The sequence below is a fragment of the Mirounga leonina genome, unplaced genomic scaffold (assembly GCF_011800145.1).
Source record: "Mirounga leonina isolate KUSES-001 unplaced genomic scaffold, KU_Mleo_1.0 Mir_115, whole genome shotgun sequence".
Taxonomy (NCBI): domain Eukaryota; kingdom Metazoa; phylum Chordata; class Mammalia; order Carnivora; family Phocidae; genus Mirounga; species Mirounga leonina.
Window position 1 is genome coordinate 21,061,565 of NW_023270268.1, and position 23,793 is coordinate 21,085,357.

The 23,793-nt window shown below is 36.8% G+C and overlaps 1 protein-coding gene across 2 annotated transcripts in view; it reads left to right on the plus strand.

Moving 5' to 3' along the window:
- Positions 1 to 19,032, plus strand: part of ZNF385D (zinc finger protein 385D) — a 932,012-nt gene extending 912,980 nt beyond the window's left edge. For both annotated transcript variants that reach the window (XM_034993847.1, XM_034993852.1), the window contains 4 exons: positions 6,558 to 6,788; positions 13,759 to 13,937; positions 14,975 to 15,076; positions 16,961 to 19,032. In XM_034993847.1, the coding sequence (XP_034849738.1) occupies positions 6,558 to 6,788; positions 13,759 to 13,937; positions 14,975 to 15,076; positions 16,961 to 17,194 (746 nt within the window). In that variant the 3' untranslated portion in view covers positions 17,195 to 19,032. The remainder of the gene's footprint in view (positions 1 to 6,557; positions 6,789 to 13,758; positions 13,938 to 14,974; positions 15,077 to 16,960) is intronic.
- Positions 19,033 to 23,793: the final 4,761 nt, after the last annotated feature.

The window sequence follows — 23,793 nt, forward strand, 5'->3', positions numbered from 1 at the left end:
CTCATTTTGTAAGCTCAGGATTTTAGGCAGTTTGAAGCCCTTCTTATACCATCCCGGCAGAGGGGAGGGAGGGAATTTGTTGGGGAAAGGACTTTGTCTGCTTAGGTGATTTCATGTAGCCGGGTATAAACAAACGAACCTCTTCCTCTGGTTTCCAGATATAGGCTGTGATCTCCTACCCCCTCCATTATTTATTTATTTATTTATTTATTTATTTATTTATTTATTTAGGAGAGAGAAAAGGAGCAGGAGCAGCTTGGGGAGAGGGACAGAAGGCGGGGGAGAGAGAGAATCTTAAGCTGGCTCCATACCCAGCATGAAGCCTGATGAGGGGCTCAATCTTTTGACCCTGAGATCATGACCTGAGATGAAATCAAGAGTCGGATGCTTAGCCGACTGAACCACCCTCCTGGCAACACACATAGACACATGCACACACACAGATACAGACACATACATACCCACACAAATTTGTAAGCTCTGACTCTGTATGCTGGCCTCTGAGGCACCCATTCCAGCTCTCACTTCCCGTTCCTATCATTCTCACTTGCTCAATTGGTTATCAAACTCTCTAAAAACATTTTTACAAGGGACTCCTGGGTCGTTCAGTCGGTTGAGCTTCAGCCTTCAGCTCAGGTCATGATCCCGGGGTCCTGGGATCGAGTCCTACATCAGGCTTCTTACTCAGCGGGGAGCCTGCTTCTTTCTCTGCCCGCCACTCCCCCTGCTTGTGTTCTCTCTCTCTCTCTGACAAATAAATAAAAATATTAAAAAACAACTTTTTTACAAGATCAACAAAATAAAAAAATAGACATTTGTTTCAATGGCTTGTGATATGTGGAGCCCTCAAAAATACAGTACCCAATGCAGAGGTCATTCCTGCCTGGGTCTAACGGTGTGGTACTATGCTCAATAAATGTTAGTTAAATTAAATTAAATCCATAGGAAAGAATCCACCAGTAATAATTTATAAAATCTTGTGACTTTTGTCACGAGGCACCTTTTTATACTTCAGAATGTCAGCATATTTAAGAGGAAGCAGCTGTTCTGCTCATTTGTTCGCAAGCCTGGGTGAGACTTAAATTCACACATGGAGGAAGGACATAAATTGTATATAATTCTGAGTTTCTAATCTACAGGAAAACATGATGAGCATCTTTGGGTCATAATATTAATTCCTACCACCTGAGAGGAAACTTAAATAATTCAGCTCTGGTTGTCCTACTTGGGTTATGAGGTCTGTGTCTAGGAGAATTAATTTCTTACCTAGACCATGTAACTTGGCTGTTCTGTTTTGTTATCTGGAATTCAAGTCATTGATATTTTCTGGAATCTTTTCTTACGCTGTATGGATTTTTAAAAGGTATTTGCAGTGTTTTTGCACAAGGATGAGGGCCACAAATGGGCCATTCTGAATACTGACAAGTTTTCTTTTGTTCTCAACTAAAGCCCCATCCCGCAAAATATTAGCAATCTGTTTTGATGCCAAGTCCAAATACTGGCAGTTGCAATAATGAATATTTGCTACAGGATACCAGCAGAAAAACTGCCCAGAAATACAGACCAAACCATCTCAAACCTTTTTCTTCCCACTGAATAGCCCCCATTATTTTTGACTCCCTGTGATATATATTGTTCTTAGAGGGTCATTGGTTGAAGAGTGCAAAGAAATCTGAGTCCACCTTTGGGGAACATTAGGAAAAGTGAATCATTATTCCAGTTTCCCATCTTTTGGGAAAGAAGGAAGGAAAGAAGGAAGGGAGAAAGGGAAAGGAAAGGAAAGGAAAGGAAAGGAAAGGAAAGGAAAGGAAAGGAAAGGAAAGGAAAGGAAAGGAAAGGAAAAAGAAAGGAGAGGGAGGGAGGGAGGGAAGAAAGAGAGAAAGAAAGAAGGAGGAAGGGAGAGAGAAAGAAGGAAAGAAAAGAAAGAAAGAAAGAAAGAAAGAAAGAAAGAAAGAAAGAAAGAAAAAAGAAGAAAGAAAGAAGAAAGAAAGAAAGAAAGAAAAAAGAAGAAAAGAAACGAAAAGAAAAGTAAGACATGTAGCTTACTTTTACCATTTTGCACAAGAGGTTGAGAGCTGTTGATTTTTCTTTTCTCCCTCCTCCCAAAAGGATTCCAGTAACTTAATACTTCAGCATAAATGGATGATTGGACAAACATGATTGACGCTAGCTCAGGCTATGTTTAGTTTCTTTTAAAGTCAAATTTTTAAGGTGCTATCTTCAAACATGCGTAATAAATCATGACCAATTTGAATTAGCTGAAGAGGAAAAAAATGAATTAGCTGAAGAGAATGTAGTCAGTTCTTTTATGAAAAAAAAATCAAAATTTTAGCAATAAAAAATAAATGAAGAGCATATGCTTCTGAGCCAGACTGACTAAGTTCAAATTCTTGTGCTCCACGTGGCAACTCTGGCTTTGGGCAAGTTCCCAAATCTCTCCATACCTCAATTTCTTCTCAAGATGGGGATAAAAACGGTATGCCCCTCTTAGTTTTCTATGAGAATTGAATGAATTCACACTTTTTAAATGCTTTAAAAGTGATTCAATAATCATTAGTTGTAATTGTTATTCATTCACTTACTGTTTTCTTTTAATAAATATTTGAGTATCTTTCTCATGCCAAGTGTAAGTGCAAGAATATAGCAATGCATAAAACTGATTAAAGATTTAACTTTATTATTATCATTTCAAGTCATCATGAGATGTCTTCATAAACCATGATGGATATTTATCAGCCTTCTCACCCTCAGTGGTTTAGTATATATAGAATCTTGCACAAAATAGCTGCTTAATAAATGTTGATGGAATCAAGTTTGAATACATGAGTCATTGCAACACAGGATAATAAGCACTTAATTTAGAATTAGGAGATGCACTTTCAAGTCCCAGTTTCTACCCTAGAGCACTATGTGACCTTGAGAAATCTACTGAAAATTTTTAATCTGAAAACTAAGAGAGCTATACCATGAAACCGCTAAGATCTCTTTTGATCATGATTCTACCAGGTAACTGTCATGATGCACTATTTGTTGACTGTTTATAGTTCTGTTTTTCTTGAATTTAATGAACTTTTCATTTTAGAATAGTTTTAGATTTACAGAAAAGGTGCAAGAATATTACAGTGGGCACCTGTATGCCCTGCATCCAGTTTACCCTTACTGTTAACATCTTACAGGGTCATAGTGCATTTGTCAAAACTAATGAACCAATGGTGATACATTGTTATTAACTAAAGTCCATGTTTTATTCCGATTTCCTAAGTTTTTACCTAATGTCCCTTTTTTTTTTGCTCCAGAATCCTAACCTGGCTACCACATTATATATAATCATCACATCATGTCCCCTTAGACTCATCTAGATTTGAGTTTCTCAGACGTTCCTAGTTTTGATGACCTTAACAGCTTTGGGGACTATTGGTCAGGAATTTCATAAAATGTCTTTAAATTTAGGTTTGTTGAATGCTTTTCCCATGGTCAGACAGGGGTTGTGAGTTTGGGGGAGGAAATATAGAGGTAATTCATCTCACATCTTATCAAAGATATATGCTATTAATGTGAACACCCATTGAAGATTCTATTTTTATGGTTGGATAAGAATTATGTATAATTGCTAACTTAATGTACCATATTAAGGAAAATCTCTTGGCTAGATGTAATTTTCTAGGCAATGTATAACATAGTTGATTCTCTTCAAACACGGCATAATCTTAAAGCATACTTACCTTACTTTTTCCATGAAAAAGTTCCCTCACCACTGATAAATGAAGTGTAACTGAAAAATCCACTGTTATAAATTAATAGTAATCCTACCTATGGATACAAGATTTATTATTAAATTTAAAGTGAAAAATATAACTGTTTGTATTTCTCTCAAATTAACTGCGAAATTGTGGAAAAAAAAAAAAAAAACAGATTTGTACTCAGCTATGAGGTCTAAAGCACCAAAGCAGAAGGGCCAGAAGTTAAGCATTTTGATACTAATTGCCCTAAACCCATCTCATGCAAAGAACTTGCCTTAAGAAATGTTAGTACTTCACTAAGCCCTCGGCATAGAGAATCTGGCTTTTCTAATCTTGTGGCATCCTTGGTCTAAATTATCTAATTATCCTCTGAGGTTAGAAAAAATACTAATGTAGCTGTCACAGGGATTAGAAGATCCATGGTTTTGTTTATTCTATATTTTTCTTATGAATTTCACTGTAAACAGGGAAGTTGGTTTAGGATTACTATGATCTATGCTATGCACAGTTATCAGATCAAGACATGAGATAAACATAGTCAATCCAGAGGAAAAGTTGTTAGAAGTAGGGTTTTACTAGGGATATCCTTACTTGGATTTAAATGAAATAAATAGCCAGAGTATCACACTGGCTCCAGCATGTAGCCACACAAAGTTTAAATATACCTAATTTATGGTTGTCACTCCCCATGGAGCTGATTGTAAGACCAATTTAGTAGTTTTTGCCTACTGCTGTTTGTCACCTTACTTTGTGACCTTACCATGTGTCACAGTCATGGCCAAGAGTATCATCCACAACATTTTTTTTTAATCCCTGATTTTTTTCAATCTATAAAATACTTTGCCCTGACTCACCATATTCTATTTCTGTGACTTTGGGAAATGTCCTTAATTTCTGGAATTTCCTCATTTGTACAAGTTTGTGTGAAGGTTAAATGAAATTATGTATATAAAACACTTAGCAAATTAACTGGGCATTTGTTATTTATTCATAGACACATATGCACATGCTTTCAATCATTTCTGGTTTGTTGGGAGCAATGAATAGCTACTAGACTATCTTACAGTAGTCATTGCTTTTGATGCCGTATCTAGGTTCTCAGAAATATTTTCTTGCTATTACCTGATATTTTAACATTGGCACTTCAAGAGATAAGTAAAAATTAAACAGGAAATGGACCTGTCAACGTTTGAGGGAATAAATGTATTCTGGTGGCAAAACCTGGCATTAGCGTAATTTTATTTATTTTTCTCTAGTCATGAAAAACTGATGAGCAGCATGACTCTTTACATGGTTGAAGGATATTCTTCAAAACACTAAAGTAGGCTTACTCGAAGATCTTAGCAGTTAAATAAGTGATTAAACATGTATGAAGTGTCAGGCAAAGGAGATAAGATCCAGATGAATTGTTTTATACAACAGCCCTCAACAAGAGCCCATTTCTCTTCTTATTGACTAGTGTTTCTGATGCTGTATTTGGGAACGAAGCCATACCAATCTCATCTAAACTCCCACCTCTATATCTGGATCAAAGGAGATATCCAAGTTAAAGGGCATCCTGTAACTGCAATCAACTCTTGATAATATAATCTAATAAGAAGTAAGCATTTATGAGGACAACACTTCATTGCAGGCAGACCACTGTCCCTTATAACCACTGCCTAATTCATTTATTATGAACTTTTCAGTGTGGCTTTAATGACCATGGCAGCATCTGGAATGAAAAACAGTTCCAAGAGCAGGTGTGGCTAAAGAGACAGCCTGGGAATATTTTGAATAGGAGGTTAAGAACCATCCAGCTGGGAGGCAGAGTAAGGAGTAGAAAAGTAGAAAGGATAGGAGCATTAGAGCTCCCTTGCAGTTTGTTACTGGATATGGCAAGCATTGCTAACAGTAATTGGTAATTGTCGTCTTCGGAATGGGAGCTGTGTGTACCCAAGTGAAGTTAGGATAAAGGAGTTTTGCTTTAGAGATTGACCCCTCCAGATCTAGAATCAGACTTCGGAGCCAGAAGGGTTGTAGGGTTCTAGTATATCAACACTTTCATGGTCATCAGACTTTTAAAACGATGATGTGACATTAACATGGTGTGACCAGACTGTGAGTTTCTTGTAGAGTGACCATTGATGTTGGAATACTGTGTAACAAACTCTATGAACACAGCCTGGTACAGAGCATGCATTTAATAAATATGCCAGACCAGAGTTTTTGTACCTGGCATTGAATATATGACTCTTTGTAAATAGGACAGTGATTTTCTAAATTGTTGATCCCTGAACAGACCAGTATGTCATCAGAGTTCCATTTTTTTTCTTTTCTTTTTCTTTTGTTTTTGCACAAGCCTATAGAAAAGGATCAGTACTTATATTTTAATTAAAGAAATAAATGTAGAAGAAAATAGAAAGACAAGTAATAAATAAAAATAAAAATATCTTAAAAGTGTTTATCCTCTATTTTTTAAAGCCATCTGTGTCGAAATGGATGCATACAATGTACAATGCATTGTAAAGACTATTTTACTAAGGCCATATGTTAACAAGAGAAATCTGTTGGTATGTTTATTTGCCCCACAGAAAAAATGTGAGTGTATTTGGGTGTATTTTTCAGAATCGTCTGTATGGTTTATATCAATATAAGCAACTACATGTGGCCATCTATGCGAATTTCTTCATGAGATGATTGACTCATGGTCGACAAGGAGCAATTGCTGGCTGCTCTTATCATTATCAGCAGAATGCAATATTAGTGATACATTTCTAAATAGGGAAGGATAATACCACTGTTTTTCCCTTCTTCCCTATGCTATTTGGAATGCAGACAGTACCGCAGGGACACCAGCAATATCAACGACAACTGTGGAAATTCGCAAAAGCAGTGTTATGACAACTGAGATCACCTCCAAAGTGGAAAAAAGCCCCACGACAGCCACTGGCAATAGCTCATGTCCTTCCACGGAGACTGAGGAAGAAAAGGCAAAACGACTTCTTTACTGTTCGCTATGCAAGGTTGCTGTCAACTCCGCCTCGCAGCTGGAGGCGCACAACAGTGGTGAGATGTGGTGATTTCTTTTCTGTCTCAACAGCTCTGCAATTATCTTCCTCTGAATGGATTGTATCTTTTGCAGCAGGGGACAAAGGGGTGGCGGAAAACTGGCAATTATTACATGGAAGTCATTAACCATTAAAAAATAAAAATGACATGCAAAGTGTCATTTACATGAGGACTTGCAGGGCTCCTGCGCCTTGATGTGCTTGTGTTTGTGTTTATGGATGTGTGTCTGTGTGTGTGTGCACAGGTGTTATTAAACATTAGGAGATAAAGTAAAATATAATACTGAAGTATAAGCTTTGCATTTATTTGATTTCGAAACTGCTATGTACTCCCATGCACTGGCTTCTAAATGAAGTTTTCTGAAGTTTTTTCAATGATATAGTTGCAAAATTTGGTTCCATAATTCCATGAGCTTTTAGCTAAAACCTCTCCATTATGGTTTTTATGGCAAAATGATGCCAACTGGGCTAAATCTATATTGCCGGGACAGTTAAATGGAAAGTGCTTATTATGGGCAACCACTGAGGTATGTTCTCTGCATGTAATATTTCATTTACTCTTTGTGACAACCTAAAGATACTATTCTTGCTATTCGATTGAGGCTCAGGCAAGGCACATGACCAACTAAGTGGCTGAGCCATGATTTAAACTTAGGTCTTTCTAACTTAAACACTAAACTTGACATATCTTAACAGGACATACCGATAAGCCAGGATGAAATGCTTCCCCAATATATTGCAATTCTATCCATCTACTGTATATTTGTATGTATAGAAAGATATTACATAGATATTATATATCTATACCTACACCTATCTATCTAGATAAGTAAATACAAAAAGAGAGTCTAAATCTATATATCTATATCTATATTATCTATCAATAAAATCTAGATTATATCGATATATTGATACAAATAATTGTATATATATCCTGCCTGAGATTTTAGCCAGCCCTTTGGCCCTAGATTTCCTTTAAAAGGCCAAGTTCATTGCCAGGACCCTGTCAGCAATTACAATAGGAACAGAATCATTTGTAAATCATACCCTGGGTTAATACTGCAGCTTTATGTCGGCTGTCACTGGCCAATCACTGTGCTGCATGGTAATGTTCAAGTATTGACTTCAGTGTGCTAAGGGAGTAGTTGCAGATGGAGAGCAATGCCTTCAGCACATATCTTCTTCCTCCCCCCCCCCCCGCCGCATGCAACATTAGTTGTCACCGTCTGGGAGTTCATCAGTTCAGAGGCTGAGAAATACAGAAAAAGATCTGGCCCCAAGTCAAAATCTATACTGTGCAGACATGCCTCATGTTTTACTCATGCAATTACATTATTCAGGAATGTCAGATAATTGGAGAGCAAAAACATCATTGAAAGTCCATTTATTTCTCAAGAATTCTTGATCATTCTGCAGAGTGAGAGAGAAACACATTCATTTTGAGGAGGGATCAGCTTTGACAAATAAAGCATACCTTTGAGGCTGGAGTTAATTTATCAAGAATTTAGATGTCCTTCCTGAATTCTTGTCAGAAACATCTGATTAAGAAGCAAAGAATAATTAGTTATTTCATTATGTCGTATCAGGTCAACATTTTTCATATTCCAATTCTACAATCCTCATCTCTGCTTTGTGTGTCGGAAATGCCCACAAAGCTTTAAAAGCATATTCACCCATGTCACTTTATATATATATATAAATTTTAAATATTTTAATTAAAGAAATAAATATAGAAGGAAAATAGAAAGACAAGTAATAAATAAAAATAAAAATATCTTAAAAGTGTTTATCCTCTATTTTTTAAAAAGCCATCTGTGTAGAAAGTAATTGTCATATATATATATATATATATACATATATATATATATATGTATATGTCATGTATATATTTCCTATATTCAGGGATTCAGATTTATTATACATCCAGGCCTAGAAGCTATAGTGTTTGGGAAAAGAAAAGAAGCAAAAACAAACAAAAAAAACCCTCAAAAGTACTGTGCAGGCAGAGCTGAGAACTATTCTAACCATCTTATCTGGGAGTTTAAGGTGGTAAATGCAGTGAAACCTTACAGGAATTGTTTTATAGGGGTGTCCCCTTCAAACCTTCAGCCTGCTCAGGGGACTATACCCCCCTTCTGTCTAAGCTTGGTTTCTTTATCCCTGCATTTCCCTTCCTACATCAGAGATCTTTTTCCAGCGTCCAGGCCCGGTGCTTATTTTAGGCCTCCCCCGAGACTTGCATTGGCCAATTGGGCCAGAACTGGAGGTGGCAAAGGAAGAAGTGAAGATACACAAGTAAATTCTCTTTAACCCCCTTTGTGCACCATTTTTGATCTGCAGATTCAGCTCTCTTCTTTGTAACTGAAGCCCCAGTGGGAGGCGTGTTGTGTCTGGGACGTCCTCTACGTGTGGATGGCGAATGCAGTCGTTCCCATATTCAAACAACTGCCCCTTGTGCACTGGTTCCTGCAACATTCCCTTAGGATCCCATGTGGGGAAACCCGGGGGAGGGGGGTGTAAAGGAGAGAGGATCTCTGTAGGCTCACTTGCCTGTCACAAAAAGAATATCTGCTGTAGGATTCATCATAGGATTAGTATGGTGTGTTTTAGTTTGGGTTCCATTAGAAGCAGACTCTGAGACCAGGATTTGAGAGCAAATGGCTTTTAGGGGAGGCCAGGGGCACGGGTAAGGAAGTGGGAAGAGGGAACAGGGAAGGGAAGCAGCCAGTGCCGTGTGCATCACTCGGCAGTTACCAACGTGGGCAACTGGAACTTGCCAAACAAAGCCGTGACACTGGCTCACACTGTGTTTCACTGTTTTAAACATAAAAAGGTCCAGTGGTCAGATAGGATGACAGAACTGAGTTAGCTCAAATTCTGTGGCTTCATCTTTACAATCATGGTGCTATCATCTCATTGTTCATTTATGATCTACTGTTTACATTAAAAATACAGAGTACCGCAGGGGTTGAATGCACAAACTGCAGCCTTTGTGAGCTTGAATGATTTCAAACTGTTACGGACTTGCTAATGAAACAAGAGCCCGTAGCTGAATTCCTGTGTGTCTGTGGCCCACGGTATAATGGAGAGGTCTACAAATTAATTTCCATGTAGCATATGATGTTTAGTATAGAATAAGTTAGACAATGGGCTAATTTAATATATGCTAAAATCTCAATAGTACAAACAGAATATAGACAAATCGTGTTCTGGGAAGCAGTCCTTTATCACGGACATTAGTTAGAGTTGCCAGTTCATGGTGCTAGTGGAAAGCCGACTGTCTGTTTTAGTCCACTTAATTATTTTCTAATTCTCTGTAATGGATCCTGTGTTACCTGCACCCACAGCAGACCACAATCACTGCCTCCACACTGACCCCCTCCTCTCCAATATCACTAGCAGAGTTCTCTGCTTTCTTTCAGAGCTAGATGGTAGGAAGCCACTGTGAAGATTGGGCCTTTTTTCAGGGAACCAGGTTTGCAGGCTGATTTTGTTCAGAAGCAACCAGGCTGTAGGGTGGGGAGATGTGTCCTTTGCATCTAAATTGTGATTCTATGTATTTCTCTCTCTTTTTTTTCCCCCTTCAGAAACACCTTCTATGCATGTAATAAGGCCTATAGCTCTGAATGTAAACTTGTGCATTTATGTTTTTTCTTTTAATCTTAAAAAAATATATTCTTAATCATAAACTGATTTTGAGACTATAGCTTCCATCAAACACCACCTCTTCTTCTATGTTACAATGGAACAAGCTTGAAGTGATCAGACCATTTTTACCTCAGATCCGCAAATAACAATTCTACGTGAATCTGGGCAAGTCGACTGTCCTCTTTGGACTTCGCTGTCTCTTTTTCTCTTTCTCTCTCAGTCTCTCTCTAATGGAGCTAAGAGGCCATATGGCACCTTGTAAGGATGAATTATTATGGCATGATTATTAGTATGACCACAGTTGCTGCTAACATTATTTGGGGATTGGTTGTGTTATTTCATTTGCTTTCTCTCTTTATTTTTCACTAAAGTTGCAGTTAATGGATTTATATTCCATAACATTGGAATGCAGGATTTAAATATGAGCACTCCTGCTTTGCATTTTTTTTTTTTTTTTTTTTTTTTTTTTTTAGAATTTGAGAGAAGTAGTTCTAAGCTTACTAGCATGATTCACAAAACAGTCTAAGAATATTGAAAACAACTTAAGAGGACATACTCTTTTCAAAAGATCTGGAAGTCTCCTTTTAGTTGTATGTTATAGACACAGATAATACAAAAAAAATGTTTTGTCTTTTTCTTCAAAGAAATCTCCCCAAAACATTCTATTAAGTAATGCTTTGCTTAGCTGATTTTGATGGTTTTCTCTATATAATTAAAAAAAATTTGAAATGTTTTATAGTTAATGCTTATTATGAATTTGGGTAAATTTTTCTGGCAATAACTTGAAATGGTAACATTTGATATTTTTCACTAGGCTCATTCGAGCTTTTCTATCCCTAGACAGAGCTTATTCTATCCCTCACTAAGTTTTAATATACAGAAAAGGCAGTTATCAAAGGATAGATTTTACTAACTTCTAAAGGATTTAGAGATTTCCAAATTTTTGCTTAAACAAAACCAGCACTGTTAAGAAAAAGAGAATTGACTAAAATTTATTGAGAGCATATGGAAGTGCCAAAAGTAACCCTTAAAACAATAAATGCATTTAATGCAACACTTCAGTAGAGCAGATAATTTCCTTTTTCACAGCTGGGGACACTGAGGCACAAAGAAATGTACATAGCTAATGGAAGCAATCTCTGACTGCTACCATTCCTGAGTCTGAGCTCACAATGCTCTTTACAAATATCTGTTCATTGCTCTTTATTAATATTTAATACTTGAGTTGTATCTACTATGTGTCAGGCACTGAGAATACAGTATGAGCAAAACCCAGGAGTTACCTTCAAGAAGCCCAGGTCTAATCCATGTTTCTGTGTTCAGGAAGAGAATTAGGTAAAACTTGTTTCATCGAGACATCTGTTTCACGTTTCGAGTGAAAAATTCATTTAAGCAAGTCAGCTGTGGTCAGTGTTCATGGCCTTATTATCATTAAGGTCCAAAGATTATCTGCCACTTCTATTCAGCATCTTCTAGGGTAACAGTAAGCCTCTCAGTTACAAAAGATATTAACCAGGGTGAGGGGCGCCTGGGTGGCTCAGTTGGTTAAGCGACTGCCTTCGGCTCAGGTCATGATCCCGGAGTCCCTGGATCGAGTCCCGCATCGGGCTCCCTGCTCGGCAGGGAGTCTGCTTCTCCCTCTGACCCTCCTCCCTCTCATGTTCTCTGTCTCCCATTCTCTCTCTCTCAAATAAATAAATAAAATCTTTAAAAAAAAACAAACAAACAAACAAAAAAAGATATTAACCAGGGTGGATCAAGAGTCCCTCCAGAAAGTCAGAATAAGTGTCATTCTCCTAATGACTACTTCTTAAGCATTGATAAGCCAAATCAGCCCAGAAATTCTTCTCAGTTTGACTGAAGAAGTTGCATGGAAAAGAAATATTTTGATAAAATCACCTGTTGGGATAAAGAAGGTTGGACAACCATCTAGACACATACACGCAGCATGCACACACACACACACAAACACTGTGACACAAAGTATATATATAAATAAATATATCTTGCTCACTAGAGCATTGTTTTGCCCTACACTGACTTACACCATCTGCAGAGTAAAAAGTGTTTGTGTCTATTGCAAGGTGGGTGGACTTGCAAAGTGGGGAGTCTATGTTGCAGGAATATACATTTTTTAATATTGGCTTCAGTGAAGTTGCAATCGTTCTGAAAGAGAGAAACGTGCCAGTAAACCTGTTCTGTGTATTCATCACCTCTTATTTAAAGTGATGGTGATTGGCACTGACCTAGTGTGCCCCTCAATGTGTTTTCCTCATTCATAGTCAATGATTCTGGGAGGCCAGTCCAGGAATCTGAAGTTGAGAATCTTATTTTTTATGCTTCCAGTGCTGATAACAATCTAATAAATACAAGTAGGAAAGAGAAACCACTAAAAAGGATTTAAGTACCTGGAATGGCAGAAAGTACATAAATGATGACAAGAGAAAAGTTCTTAGCAAAACATATGGCTAAGTGAGAAAAATAAAGAATTAACTATTCAATGCTAAGAAAAAGAAAATTGTGAACAAAATTTTGAGAGAAAACTCCCATTCATGAACTCTAGTAGTTAAAAAAAGTTAAAAAAAAAAAAAACAAGTGTTAATAACTGGAGTTACACTAGTTTTGAGTGAGAGTCCACAGATGTTACTGGTTTATTAAAAAGAAGCATTTGTGTATAGTGTCTCTGCTTATCCTTTCACCACTCATCTTCTTGGTCATTTGTTTTTACATTTGAAATGACATGACCAATCAGTGTGACCTTTACTATCCTAATAGGGCTTTTTTTTTTTTTTTTCCAGGCATCAAGATCTTTATACTCTTGCTGTTCCTTTTTGAACCTAAAAGACAGCCAAGAAAGCTTGTTTGTATTCTGTTTCGAAAGTGGGTCTTTAATTAGTGCCACTTCTGTAAACACACCATGTTTAAACTGATTACATTTGTTACACATCACCTCCAACTATATACCTTTAGCAACTAAATCACTCTTCCTCATCTGCTATCATTTATGTCTTATTAGCATCAAGAGGAAATGAAACGAAGTCACACCCATTTAATTTCATCTCGGGACTCTGGAGTGTAGGGGCTCTATTAAATGGTGCCGGTTTGTTATGTGGGACATTGTAAAAATATGAGTAGTTAAGTAATGTTATGTAAAGTGGTCAGAGCACCTTGTCTTCTAAATTAAGCATATTTCAGTGGTAATCCCTGGAAGAACTGCTCTAAAACTAGACATCACATTTTGTTACTGTATCATTTCTTAAAGGCATATACTAGCTAAGATTTTTTTTCTTTCTTTCTTTTTTTCTAAATCTTCCTGGCAGGTACTAAGCACAAAACCATGCTAGAAGCCCGGAATGGAAGTGGGACTATCAAAGCCTTTCCTAGGGCAGGCGTGAAAGGCAAAGGACCAGTTAATAAGGGAAACACAGGTCTGCAAAACAAAACGTTTCACTGTGAAATCTGTGATGTGCACGTCAACTCGGAAACACAACTTAAACAGGTAGACAGCACATATTCTAGAAATGAAAACAACAGATAGGGGACATCCTGATGAGCAGAATGTGTGTGCTTCCTATGTTCCCTTTCTTTCCTGTTTTTTTCTCCCACCCATCCATTCATTCATCCATCCACTTAATCTTCTACTCACTGTCCTTATTTATTTATGCCTATTTTAGTTGCCAAGGAAATAGTAAAATGTAATATTTTCTAAGTCCTTTCAGAAAATGTCTGAAGTGAATTTGTACTATTCTTATTTCTGAAGAGTGGGAGGAAAAGGGGTATTAGGTCTTTTCTCTACCAGGTTTCCCACTCAAAAGTGTTGATTTTCTTTAAAGGTCAGATTGCAATGTTCCATTTTTACTTGTTTAGATATTTACATGTTATAGCTAATTTTATACTGTTCTATTCTTTTATTTTATGTACTTTATTACATGGTGTTGTACTGTATTTCTAAATCCTGCAGCCACCTGCTAAAGGGATGACTAATCCTATTGCATTCACTTTTACTGTGAATAGTCTTCCAAAGAGATTAGTTAGACGTTGCCAATCTAAGGCCCAACCCCCATATTGTGTTGTGTTTTATATCCATATGTGCAATATTGTAGTCATTTTATGCACCTTTGTTATTTATCTTTAGAATTTTAGGAGTTGACATTTGGCTGTACAAATGTGAGGATAAGTATTAGTATGGAAATAAATTCATGCCTGCCTGGGCATCTTTGTTTATTTGCACATAAAATTCCTTTAGACATTCCTTTCCTTTGTACATTTTTAAAAAGGAGATTTGTGCAGCGATAAAGAGAAAGGCTGGAGAAAAGAAGAGCCTTCTATTTGTTAAAAATAAACTAAAATGAGTAGCATAAAAAGATATATCCTCAAGCCATCAGAATCCAAGGACAAAAGTGCATGCTCTTTTGTTTTCGTCTTCCTGCAACTTGTATAAAATAATTAATATCCTTCCTCAGGTTAAAACAATATTTATGAGGGGGGTTTGGGGATTTTTTTTTTAAAGCTGTCATTTTTAATTGCTTTTAATAGCACATTAGCAGTAGAAGGCACAAAGACAGAGCTGCTGGGAAGCCCCCGAAACCTAAATACAGTCCTTACAACAAACTACAGAAGGCAGCACATCCACTGGGGGTGAGTGTCATCGTTGATTCCCAAACAACAGTGATCTTGAATGTTCCATAGTCTGCGGAACTTGACTTTTTTTTTTTTTTTTTTTTTTTTTGGTTAATTACTGAATGAAATACATGGAAGTTACCTAAGTCATGACAAACAATTGATTGGAAAGTCCAACCCCTACTCCAACAATAGAATTATTAGTTTCGTGAGTTGTTTGGGTGGTTTGCCACGTTTAGCCACTGTCCGATACCTGTATCTTTTGGAGTTGGGCTCTGGTTAATGACAGAGCCTGGGGAAGGGAGTAAAGCCAAACTCTTGAGTCAGGAAAGTAATCACATGAAATCTGGTCTTGATGTTAGTGGATAATTTTAGGAAAGGGCAGTGAAAAGCAAGTTCTCACATCTCCTTTTTAATATCTTCAAGGGACAAAGCACTGGTGTTGTTGATACCCTCAACAGTTTTGAATTTCAAGTAGCACAGTCCAACGGCATGACTGATTTTATTTAATTATTACACCAAGAATAGTATCTAAGGCCTGGGGAAATTCTTCCTGGGAGATGCCCTCTTCCAATTACCCCAAATATACCTTTTAGAATAGTGAACACACTAGTATTAGTGTCCTGACCTGGATTTTTTTTTTAGGAATTTAGGGGAAATCTGTGAAACCTGATAATCTCAAGCTAATATTTATGACCATGTGGAGTTTTTCGTTGTTTTTTTGTTTTTTGCTTTTGTTTTTGTTTTCCTGGTTGAATTGACCATAGCTTTCATCAGGGAGACCCAGGCCTCAATGAAAAGTTAAGAACAACTGATCTATACTATGTGCTGAATTGTGCATTTTGAAATCTGTTTTCTTCAAAATAGGTCTTATTAATAATTGGTGCTATTGTGTGTTGCTGGCACATGAAAATATAGTTAAAGGAAAACTGCAATCATCTCTTATGAGCCCTCAGTAAGAGTTGACCCAATTAATTTAGTAGCATCACCCATTTTTATGCAAATGAAGTCACTTTACTCTTTTGTACAGAAGCAATTTTAGCTGCATTGAAAGGCTGTGAATTCTGCACAGAGCTGATGTTTCAGCACCACTAGTCCTAACTTTGAGTGCTATTTCTGACCAGCATAGATGCAGCTTTCAACAATCAAGTGAATGGTTCTTAAATAAACAGGGAAGTCAAATTGTGTTAATGTTACCATCCAAAACCTCCTTCCTAGCTCTCACTATGTTACTGTTTCCATAAATGGGAGACATTCTTTCTGTGAGAACAGCCATCTTACTAATGCTACCAGCCAAAGAATGAACCAGTTTTGTAGAGCAGTGTTGAGAGAATGTTGTCACCATTTGCACAAAGAGGAAGCAGAACATGGCAGATTTGGGGGGGAGGTAAGTTTCTTCCTTGAAAGTGGAATTTTGTTATCTTTATTTCTCTTCATTAATACCTCGCACCTTGCTGTGCTCCCCAGTTTACACACTTGGATAGCCTAATAGTAGTTGAGAGCATTAATAAATCTCTCTTTTAAAGTATCTATTCCCTGACAGTTAATGTGTATGTGTAGAGTAGAGTAAAGATTCCATACTTTTTTTTTTCTCAACATGAATACTTTCCTCAGGAGGTATATTGATGAAGAAAAATAAAATAAGGTTGCTGAGTATTTTCCTGGAGGACTTTTCAACATCCTAAGTTGGTCATCTTCAAGTGATCTTCCAGCTCTTTCAAAGGAAAGATGTTCTACACTTTCCATTATTTTTATTGACACTTCTATTATTTTTATTGTGTGATTTTATCTTTGTAGTTGTTTTCTGCTACATTTTAAAAGCTGCCCATCATTTTGGATTCTAAGGGTAGATGCCCCAACTCCTGTCCTTCTGCCCCCCTTTTTTTTCTCTCTCCCTTGCAGGTAAAATTAGTATTTTCAAAAGAACCTTCAAAGCCATTGGCTCCACGGATTCTACCAAACCCACTGGCAGCTGCGGCCGCCGCTGCAGCAGTGGCCGTGAACTCCCCCTTCAGTCTCCGAACTGCTCCAGCGGCCACACTGTTCCAGACCTCCGCGCTCCCGCCAGCACTCCTGCGGCCAGCTCCTGGACCTATTCGGACCGCCCACACTCCTGTGCTGTTTGCTCCTTACTGAGTTCCAAATGGGAGTACTTGTACTGCAATAATTTTTCAAAAAACAAAAAACAAAAAAACAAAAGAGAACTATGCAGTGTTTATTTATAGTTTAAAGTCTATCTGAAGAGCCAGGACTTTTGATAGTGAATTGAAAAGATTATTTAAAAAAAAAAAAAAAAAAGGCGGAGGTCTAGGGGTGGGAGGGGAGGGGGTGGTATTTTCTCCAAATTAAAGCATTCCTCTTGAACATTGATTGTTTTAGAAGTGATCTCCAGCATTGACTTGTAGTGGTATCTAGAACTTCTGAAGCCTTTGTGACTGTGCTTTTGGGCACCTGTTTCCCTCTGCATTGTCTTTCCCGCTTTATGAAACAACTATACATTGTAAGGGCATTAACTGGTTCCAATGTGTATATATAATAATTTACGCTGTAGATTAAGATAATATGAAAAAAGAAAAAAGAAAAAACAAAACAAAAGAAAAAAAAAAAGACAACAACAAAAGCAACACTGTGAATAGTAGTACCCGTGCTGGTCCTCTTGCTATGACAGCAATTACTGGGTATTTATCCCAACAAAAGTAGATACAGTAGATGTCTTGTAAAACAATAGTGCTGTGTCTCAATCTATGCCACTAGGTTTTAAAGAATTGCAAAAGGTAGAATGAACAACTATTTCATGCCAGTAAGCAGTCAAACAATACAGAAATGCCAGAGGGTTTTGTGGAGGTCTTCCTGGTCCACATTCTCCCCCTCCTATCCAGCTTGTAGATGACTTGAGATTGAGGACAAGAGTGCAGGGCTCAGCATAGAGGTGGGGGAGATGATAATAATAAAAGTAATTTCTTACAAAGTACTATTTCCCCACCCTGAAGCAGTATTGCTGGAAAGAGGGAAGGCTTTGTAATGAAACTGTATCTGAAAAGAGGTGAAGCCATGCATCATGGGTTTTTTAGAAAGAATCAGTACAACTGTTCTGTCTCATGGATAAGAAATGATCATCACCTAAGATGATAATGCAAAGTAAAGATTTTTCATGTTAGTACATACCCAAAAAAACAAACAAAAAAACCTAGAGAATATTGCATCTCTGCAATATCCCCTTTATATCCTACCAGTAAGGTTGTCTCTTAGGCAAAGGTTCCTGCTTTGAACATGATGATAGATGTTAGCTATTGTTGTGGGCTTTTTCTTGTTTTTTAGATTTCCTACTGACATGATATAAACAATTAATATATATTTAAATGTTAGTAAAACAAGAAAAATGAACCTGAGGTGATTGCAGACCAAGGATAGAGTGTTGAAAAAATTCTGGTAAGATGCACTTAACCATCATTTCTCTAGTGGAGTTATGAAATACTGGCAGCCTTGATATTCACCAGAAGGCTGAAAGGAGTTGATGTTTTACCTTTAAAACAAGATTTATCAGGGGTATATATAAATAAATGTATATTGTATATATGTTAGAAAGATTAAGAGAATAACTTATAAAAAGAAAATCTATATAAAATAATTATATAACCATCCCATGTTACATGTTATCATTAAGTTGGTAACAAATGGCATAAAAATAGCTGTGCCTTTAATTTGTGATAAAGGCTATTTGCTTTTTCCCATAGAAAGCTAACGTATACCTATCACTATGATGGGATTCGATGCAGCCAGTCTGTTGCATTAATAAGAACAAGGACACTCAAACGTAGAGCAATGACAAAACATGTACAAATCAACCCTACATGATTTAGGTTTAGAGAAAAAAATATTTTTGAAAAGGTTTTGTAAAGACTATTTAAATCTATAGGGAAGGGCTGGGTATGGCCTTCCTGAAACTGCTCTTATCTAAACTGTAGTAACCTTTTTGAGAGGTAAAAAGATTCAAGATGAAACCATTTGAGAGATAGGTATTTAGCATTTGTCATTTTATATTTAAGAAACACCCATAGCGTGCTTGGTGCTCAACATTGAACATGGTCTTTGGAGTTCTTCTCCACCATCTAGCTATATAGACATTTGTCATATAAACATATCTTTAAAGCAGTTGGTTTTATATAACTTTTGTTAAACAAACAACAAAATAAGAAGAAGGAAGGAAGGAAGGAAGGAAGGAAGGAAGGGAGGGAGGGAGGGAGGGAGGGAGGGAGGGAGGGAGGGAGGGAGGAAGGAAGGAAGGAAAAAAAAGGAAGCGGGCAGGCAGATAAGAAAAACAAAAGTATTTCATTAGTCTTTGGTAAAAAGAATTTCAAACCACACATCTCTGGTTAAACATGTTGGTTAGTATTAAAATTTGTTTTTTGAGAGTGCCTGATAATTTCACATTTACCAACACCTCTACTCTCTGGTCTTAGCAAGTGTTTCCTTTTTTTTCACTCACAGACTCTACTGGTTCAGCCAGATGGAAAGTTGCTCCTGAGTTTGGGGCTCTGTCTATATCCCGTGTGACCAGCTTCTAACGGATTTGAACTTTAGTTGCCTTTTTCCTGCTTTGTCAAATATTTTGATCTTTCACTATAAGTTAGCCTGAATCCTTATCCAACAACCTTCACACCTGATAAAACCTCTTTCTGTTGGAGAACTTCATGTTAATTGATGCAATCTCACTACTATGTGCTTTTGCTGTTCTTCCCCATTTTCACCCAAGTGAATTCGCCAGTCCACTAGAAGTCAGGGCCTGTGGGATGCAAAGAGTCCTGGATCACAAGGTGTTACTAACTTTAATGATTTGCTGGGAACAAACAAATCAGCCATATTTTCCCCATCAGCCATATGAGAAAACTCAGAAATATCTAAATCCCTTCTGCCTCACTTCGCTATGGAACCATTTTTGTTTAAATGGTCTCTTAAATTGGAGTTGTAATCATCAGTTGTCTTTTACTCACTACCTAATAAAGGATGAAGCCTAACTATAGAACTTACAGCGGCTTTTCTGTGAATTGCTTCCCTCCACTCCACATTATTTATCAACACCAGATCAACATCTATTACAGTTCAGACTGCTATAAAGCTATATCCTTTCCCTTAGGGAACTTTTTTCATGAATAAAGATCAATAATTCAGATTGGTCAGCATTGGTGCTCTGAAAATCCCCAAGGGTGGTCTGACTTTATGGTTATATATCCCTTCCCATGCATCACACCCATGGCAAGGAAGTGATGAGAAAGTATCTCTGATTTCATTTGAAACAAATATAAATGCATTGCAGGAGCCAAATGCCTCTGGAAAAAGCAATGCTGCACCTCTTCCAGATCATCCAGACAAATGGGAAACAGTCGTTGGGGAGGTACTGTATTTCTCTTTTGAGAAAACAGGTGATTACTCATGACAAATTGCTCCTCTCACTGGTCCTAATCTTTGAAGAGTGGTTGTTCTATTCACATAAGCAAACACAGTTGGCTTTTGGCAATTTATATCATCCCTGCCACATCTGTAAAGATTGCAGTCCTTAGGTACTATTAGGCTTCCCTTCATTTATTGCAATAATTCACTGCCGTTATCATCAGAGCTATAATTTGGTTTTTTTGAAAGGTGCTGCATATCTTCCTGCTAAAGAACTATTTAACCAAGAGTGTTCATACTCACTTGCAAATTAAAAGAACAGGAAATCATAAAAAAAAAAAAAATTAAAAGACAACAAATTTTTTTTAAAATAAGATTATTCAAATTTATTGTGGATGTGCCCATGTAAGTTTCTAAGGCACAGGACCAATACATAGCACACATGGCATTAAATTTCACTTACAATTAAATTTTAAATTAATACTTTGTCCCCATACCCATGTAATGTTCAACTTTCCTGAAAAAATCAGATCACAAAGCTAAATGATTCAAGTGGTCTAAAGTCCTCTTCCTTCAAATACGAATTAATGTAGAGAACTACCTTTCTGTACATTAGCATAGATGACATTATATTAATAATTATTTGCATATGGGGGAGCGTCATAAAGTGGTGGAGAAAACGAGCTGAAGGAAGTCAAATTTTATTGTAGACTTTATCTCTGACCCGCAGGGTAATAATTAGTGGACTCACGCATTGTCCTCAATTTCTTCATCAGTAGTATGGCTGAGCTGGTTTACTATTTCTGCATTAAAAGACCACTTCTCTCATCCTGTCAAAAATAAAATTGCTTTCTTGTAGTGAACCATAGAGCTACTCAAATATTTGCATATGTCCAGAAATGTGTTTTATATTCCTCTCCATCCTGAGTACACCACACTGTAGGTCACTCATCTAATCAATCAGAATGTAGACTTCAACAATTATCAGAGGAGTTGCTAATTCACACTGGACTTTTCACCAAGTCATAAAGGATGAACTGCATCTCTTTTCTCAATCTAGAACACCATAAATTTTGAACGAAACAAACCCCGATAAAAGCAATAGAAAGTTGTCAGTGGGAGTGTGGAAGGGAGCTTTAAATGCCTCGTCCTTATTCCTTTTGCTGTGCTTTCTCTCTTCAGCAGAAGAAGTCTCTCCATCACTAATTCTACCCTCGGTTTGCATGTGTTTTAGTTAATGGATACTTTATTAAGACCACTTCGTCCACAGTCAAAGGATATCAGTGATGCTCTCATCATTGTTACAGCAAGAATTATTTGAGCTGTGTCCTGACAGTGAATGTTTTACATATTGATTTCTGTAGGTTTTCACTAAAAAGGTAGATTTATTTCTAGAGCATCTCTTCTGCTCTATGGCACACTTTAATAATGACAGAGGCTACTACCAGGAAGTGAAATGGATCATTTATAAGGCAAGTCTTCCTTGTCTACTAATTAGTTCTGAGAGTGGTATCAGGGCTTCCAATGAAAGATGGATATAATTTATATCTCATCCTCAGGTGGCCTACAGGGTTGTTACTTTCAGGAATGGGTTTACAGCTTACCAGAATTATGAATGGTGATGGAAGGCCATTTCTGCACTGGAAAAACCTCCTATGTGCTACTTTTTTTAGAAGTCCATGCAGGTTACAAAACATCACAAAGTTTGAAGAATTCCTCGGCTTGCTCAGGTGTGAAAGGACCAAGAACTACCTTCAGTCAGATCATCTTTTTCCTGTTTTCAATGACAGAAAGTAATCTGTCTTAGATGGTCAAGTTGACTCTACAAACGGCCAAAATGCATTTCAGGTCAAACTTGATGATTAATATGTATGATCTAATGGAGTATCTTAGAGTTTGGTCAAGTTTACTAAAACCACAGAGAATGGGGTTATGTTCTTTTCATGACTGACAAGTCAACTCTAAAAGCAATTTCCAAAGAGTAGGGCTAAAATGGCTTATAAGCAAAAGAGTCCAACTAAAAATAAATACCTGAACAGTAACCAATTCTAAGGTTAATGTGTGTGTGTATATACATGAAGTGATAGAGAATTCATCCTTTTACAAAGCCATGGCAATACCTCCCCCCCCCCCCCAATGATCAAGTTAGTTTTATTTTAAGAAGAGACACTCTAATTTCACATTTGGGAATCTTAACAAATTTAGGACATTGAAGAGGTTGACAAGCAGATATTATATCAAGGTTCTATGCTGTCTAGTAACATTATTATGCTAGCAGTTTGAGTTGGATAATGCAATTGTAACATTTCATATAAGCTTCTGACTTTCAGTATAGAAGTTGAACCTTTATCAAATCTTTTTTAAATCCAGGTAGTGTGCAAGACAGGACTAAAGAAAATTAGCAAGGAGAGAATCCTTTATTGGGGGACTGGATTGTATTTTTTTTTTAGGAAACAAAATTTGTTAAAGTCATTTGACTATGTGATTATCTAAATCTATGTGAGATATAAATCCACTGGGAAATGTGTTATGGCATCTTTAAGCCATGGTAAAAGTGTATGGAATTTTATTAACTAAAAATAACAATATGGGTTTTATTGGATACTTCTCAACTCAATTTAAAATATTTCACTGTATAATTGCAGCATAGGACAACAGGGCAAGGCAAGGCTAATATTAGGTAAAGACCCTCCACTGAATGCTTTGTGTCTATTATGACCATGAGTTAATATTATTAGATACAGAAAAGAAATAAAGGTCTTGAGATTCTGGAAAGTTTAGCTTTCATGAAATAGTCAAAAAGCATTTCCTGGGATAACATCTGTTTTTTAAAGTGATTATGGAAAAAAATGTGTGGAAGTGGTGAATATTGAGGAAAGCCTCGTGGCAAAGGGATCTAGGCATAAGACTGATCATCACAGAACACAAATTATTTAGAGGAAATTGGACCAATTTACTTGGTATTTTGATGACTCGCTTCTGAAGAAAAAGTTAGGAATAACAATGTGACTACAATATGCTAAAAAAAAAAAGCTGAATTTAATAAATGCAAGTCACTTGCCTCTCAATATTGGTTCCAAAATCTAAGCCTAATTTCTATAAATTTCAATAAAATTGTTTTAAAATGCATCTTATGCTTACAGTTCATATTCCTACATATTTGAAGTGGAATTAATCTGATGCCAAACCAATGTCATTTGTAGCTATGTTAGACCCTCAATTTTGTCCTGGAAAAAAAACTTGATAGATTTTATTTAAGACATCTAATCTTAAACACACATGTAACTCTATGCTAAGAACATTGTTTTTCCTGGGAAATTTGTTGGTCAGTTTTTTCCTTTTATCAG